This window comes from Agrilus planipennis, unplaced genomic scaffold (assembly GCF_000699045.2).
Source record: "Agrilus planipennis isolate EAB-ADULT unplaced genomic scaffold, Apla_2.0 scaffold56, whole genome shotgun sequence".
NCBI classification, from domain to species: Eukaryota; Metazoa; Arthropoda; class Insecta; order Coleoptera; family Buprestidae; genus Agrilus; species Agrilus planipennis.
In genome coordinates, this window is record NW_020438870.1 from 267,990 (window position 1) to 273,453 (window position 5,464).

At 29.5% G+C, this 5,464-nt stretch overlaps 2 protein-coding genes across 6 annotated transcripts in view; one reads left to right on the forward strand and one right to left on the reverse strand.

The window, feature by feature from the left end:
- Positions 1–5,464, reverse strand: part of LOC108732668 (protein sidekick) — a 153,848-nt gene that overhangs the window by 134,018 nt on the left and 14,366 nt on the right. The gene's annotated exons all lie outside the window — the stretch shown is intronic.
- LOC112905126 (40S ribosomal protein S15Aa) lies at positions 61–913 on the forward strand. Its single transcript, XM_025976916.1, has 3 exons — positions 61–171; positions 362–662; positions 790–913. The coding sequence occupies exons 2-3, from the start codon at positions 364–366 to the stop codon at positions 881–883; spliced, it is 393 nt and encodes a 130-aa protein (XP_025832701.1). The 5' UTR covers positions 61–171; positions 362–363; the 3' UTR covers positions 884–913.

Below are 5,464 nucleotides of genomic sequence, written 5' to 3' on the forward strand. Positions count from 1 at the left end.
GTAAATATTTATTTAAATAAGTATCCTACTTTTTTATTTTGCGATTTTAACAAATAAATCATATCTAAATTGCTACAATTTTGCCTACTGCCATCTGTCGGTGAGATGTATTTTTAGGTGGCCTTTTCACTAAAAGTGTATGCCAGTGAGGTAAACATAAATAAATCAGAGGTAATATTTAATGTTAAACTCCATCCGTTCTTTAATGAATTATAATTGTTGTTATCATACTTCCAGTTGGGTTGTTCTGTTGATATTTCTTTCGTCCGTTAGAAGTTATTCAGTTAATTCATTCTTAAAACACCTAACCTTCAATTTCTGCTGTTATTACCCTAATAGTGTACCTCGGTTTTATTTACAGCCATGGTTCGAATGAACGTTTTAAGTGATGCTCTTAAATCTATAAACAATGCAGAGAAAAGGGGGAAAAGGCAGGTACTCATTCGCCCATGCTCAAAAGTTATCGTTAAATTCTTAACAGTGATGATGAAGCATGGATACATTGGTGAATTTGAAATCGTCGATGATCACAGATCAGGAAAAATAGTTGTAAATTTAACAGGAAGATTAAATAAGTGTGGCGTTATTTCTCCTAGATTTGACGTTCCAATTAGGCACATTGAAAAGTGGACTAACAATCTTTTACCTTCTCGACAGTTTGGGTAATTTTTGTGATTGCTATTTTTTAACTTATACTCCATATAACTTACAGTTAACTCTTAATAATAACATGAGAAATGTTGTATTTTTGTGTAAATGTTTATTGAAATATTTCTGTTCATGTTTCAGATATGTAGTTCTCACAACTAGTGGTGGCATTATGGACCATGAAGAAGCAAGGAGAAAACATTTAGGAGGAAAAATTTTGGGATTTTTCTTCTAATGTAATTATTTAATAAACAAATTTGTTTAATCTGTTGTTTATCTTAGCAAAAACCAGATTTATTATTGGTGAAGGACTTCATTACAAAGAAGGGATAATACTCAGTCAAAATTAACACTTTTCATCTTAATTTGATAAAACAAAAAGAAATTTGTTACCTACTTTTTATTTTGAGTAATTTGTATGCTACTCTACAGAATTAAATATTGTACATTTAATTACAGTCTTACAGAGTATTGCAAAATATAGACTTTATTAGTATTCAAAAGGAATATTTCTCTAATAGTAAAAATGGTGTTTTTTATTATTTATATTGCATTTCAAATTAATCATAAAATGTCTCCGTAACTTAATACTTTTTTTTAACAACAGAAGTGTTTACAAACTTTAAAAAACAATAAATATACAGTACAACAACAAAAAGAGCACTTATATACCACCAAACAAATGTAGTTTTTATTCGACTGTATGCTGCATAAATATAGCTCAATAATGATAAAGCTTTTCCAGTACCTTTGACTAAAAATATAGCAAAACGACTATATACAATAAAATTGTGCACTTAAAATAAATTGATTTTGTTTTGGCAGCATTTTGACACCATATTACTAATATGGTGCAAAAGTAGACTACTGTCTCAATTAAAAATGATTTATTATAAAAACAATCACAAAGCAGCCAAAAAATTAAACATGAACTAATTACTTAGCCCTTCAGTTAAGTTCGTTCTTGAATAAAGTGGATACTTTTTATTAACAGTCTACTTTTAAGAGGTATTGCACCAATTATGTCAACTGCTTAAGATAAAACTATCTGATTTTTTCTGATGCGTGAAGTATTTTCACGAATAGTAAACCAAAAGCGGTAGCTACAGCTATTCCTAAACCCGCTTTCCACCAAATTGCTGTATCAGATGAGTTTACACCAAATTGTCTGAAATTCCTGCAAAAAAAATAGTGTTTTTATAACTTTATTATACCTTACAAATTACAAAGAATGAAAACATTAAGCAAGACAAATAATTATTTAAGTAACGCATTTCACACATTTCATGCTGGTTATTATTGTAAGCATATTACATGCGTCAATAAAAACTAAACATTAAAAAATGTAAAACTTTTAGTTGCCACTCCACATATGGGATGATTATTTACAACGTTTCTTGCTACAACGAGTATTTACTCTTTGTAATAAGATAATATTACTTCTGAGTGAGTGATCTCACAATTTGCTCTTGTCCGGCTTTTTTAATACAGTAGATATTCGATAGTGAACAAAATATTAATTATGCTAGGCCACCGTATTTGCTATTTCTCCAGTCGTATTTTTTCGTTCATGTGATTACTTGCTGTCTGTTATTAATGTTAATTTTGTATTTAATATTTATTTTATTTCGAGTATTTACTGTATATTGCTAAAAACTTGAGTTGTTGCATCCCAAAAGACAGTGAAAAACTAGAAGAAAAGTGATTTAAACATTGAATTCCTCAAACTTTTCAAAATATGTACTGTGCTCAAACAGCAAGAGCATATTAATTTGCAACTTAACATGGTATTTTACCATCAAAATAATAACACTGCATCACACTTTCGAATAAAACAACCATACAAACAGAGTTTTTCATTGAACAGTCCACAAGACTAACAACCTCGACGCGCTACTTAAACGATACGAAACACGAGTTCCNCCCAGACTACATACACTTGTTTTTAAATGCATGCGGTTTTTAATACTTTGTTATTAAAAAATTACCAAAACTTTATAAACACATTAATTTTGTGTATAACTGAAAACAGCAATTAATTCATCTTATTCAAAAAGATATTTCTAAAAGAATATTTTTTACAACGTACCCGTACAAACAACTGCTATGCCTACAGAATTTTTTGTTTGCTGGACGTTCGTCACCCCACAGCCTCTTTTAGAAACGATTAGTATACAAATTTGCAACATCTTCGTCAGTTAGAGATTAAAAGTTTACAAAGTCAAACAAAACTCCAACCCTTCATTGTGCTTGTAGTAATTTTATGAATAGATACATGAAACATTATTATGCGAAAAAAATCGACGAAGTAATAACAGACGATAAAGTAGAATAAAACATCTGGGTCAAACAACTACATAACATAAGTCTTGCCCATTAAGTCTGCAAAACAAGTGTCTCCTTATATGTTTCATTGACATAATGAACCCGAGAATAAACTCTGAGCATATTAGTACTTAAGAGAGATGTCAGTAAGAGCGTGGAAAAATTTTGATGCATGCAAGGAATAGATAATTACGTCTATTTAAAATTTTTCTAATTAAGCGATCGTATTGCAGTAAAATAAATACCTAAACCTAAACTATTCCAGTACCTAAATATACAAAAATTCGCCTATTGATTTCATATATGTACTGTATCTACCTATAATGTGTATGACTCTAGCTAATAATTTTATTCAACCCCCGTATCTACATATATGAGCAATCTGTGGCTAATCTATAGTGAAAAAATTAATTTTTTGATCTGTAGATCGCGAGAAAGCGTATGATCTGCTGGAGTGATATTAATATGCAAATAGATCACAACATATTCATTTCAGTAGAACACGGGCTCTAATATTCAACATATTTTGTATCTAATTCATACCAAAAAAACTAATTTTGTAGAGTCTCTTTATCTTTATGTGCTGCTAGCTCGATATCATGTAAAACGACTCTGTGATCTTCTAGCATGGTATCAAGCTAACAGCACATCATCCGATTTCAATCACGTTACAAAATTAATTGTTTCACCACAAATTAACTACAAAATATTAGATATAAAAATTAGTCGAACATCGGCTGAAATGAATATGTGATATTAAGCTAACATATCGTCCGTTTTCTAGATTTTCAGTTTCTACAATATTAATTTTTTCACTACAAATTTACTGTAAATTACTGATGTTTAAATGTGGGACTTGAATAAGTGATCTGCTTGTGTGATACACATTATTATAATATACATATATCAACAGCAATAACAGATTAAATGGCATTAGACATTTGAAATCATAAAAATTATTATCATTCACGATAACAGTAATAACCTAATAACACTAGCACCCACTAACGAAGTTAGATTAATATAGGTAATTCAAATATTATAACCATAAAAAACAATTGTTTAAAATAATTAAGTATTAGGCACAACTTTAACAATTAAGTCAGCACTTAATATACTTTCTTTTTCATTGCTTTTCTACATTCCTAAAAATTATCTGTATTCGTTAAAATAGGGTAAAACTTGTCATGTTATTGTTATTATTGATTCAGAGGTGAATTAAAATGTTATTTGTTAAAGTATCTTTANATCCAAAATGATGAAATTCTATCGATGGTATCATCATCATCTACAGAATACACAACACAAATAACACTAGCTTTTTTAATTTGTTCATTTAACTGTTCATCACTTTGTTCTACAGAGGAATAATCAACAATGTTAGTTGGAACTTGTTCTGGCGTAACGTCGGCAGAAATCAATTAATTTTTTAGAGATAATGAGAGGATTTCCAATGCACCATTACTTTTGTAATGGTTAATATGATTTTTTTTACATAACTTATTACAAAAGTACCTAACGGTTAATGGAAAATATTTTTATTACTCATTATAGTAATCATTAATGTAAGCCGAGGGGTGGTGAAAAATGGCATACACACCAAGGGATGAAATTAGCATACGAACTGGGATATCTGTTACTTTTCCTATCTAGGTAATGGTAATAATATTTTACCAGGGAGCTCAAGACATCTTGGAATATATGGAATTTAAAATGTACAACGGTGTGGCCCATACGAAAAAGCTTACTGCGTCCCTGGTTTAATTATATTATATTATAAGGATAACTAATTAGGTACCTATAATAAGATATTCCTCCTAATAACAGGATAGACCATGAAAAAATTATTCCTGTGTGGTTTTACATGTAGACATTTGAATATCCTACCTAATATTATAAATGCAAATGTGAATTTGTTTATTACCATTACTCGACCGATAATCATGAAATTTTTTACACACATTATCAGGGGTATACAGAAAAGAAAAGGGTACCTTTTATCCAAACAAAATATACTGTTCCCGAAAGATAGAAAAATTAATTTTCATCGCCGATAAAGAAACAATATTTAGTGTCATTCTACACAAACTGAACCTTCAAAGTTAAAAACTTTAGTTTTATCCTAATGATTCTGGTCAAGATTATTTATCAAATTGTTGTATTTTCGATGATCTTTGGCAAGTACCTACTTAGGACATCAACGCGAACGAAGCGTAGGGTAAAAGCTTGTATTGTACAAATTCAAAGGAGTTTGCTACTCTAGTCTATTTTTTCTACAAAACAACAACAAATTTTATCAACACGATAAAGATGATTTGACCATAAGTTGCATGTATACACATAAACAAATATGTGCTTCATTCAGATACACTGATAAATAATAAACCCAGACTACATACACTTGTTTTTAAATGCATGCGGTTTTTAATACTTTGTTATTAAAAAATTACCAAAACTTTATAAACACATTAATTTTGTGTCCACTTTTTCT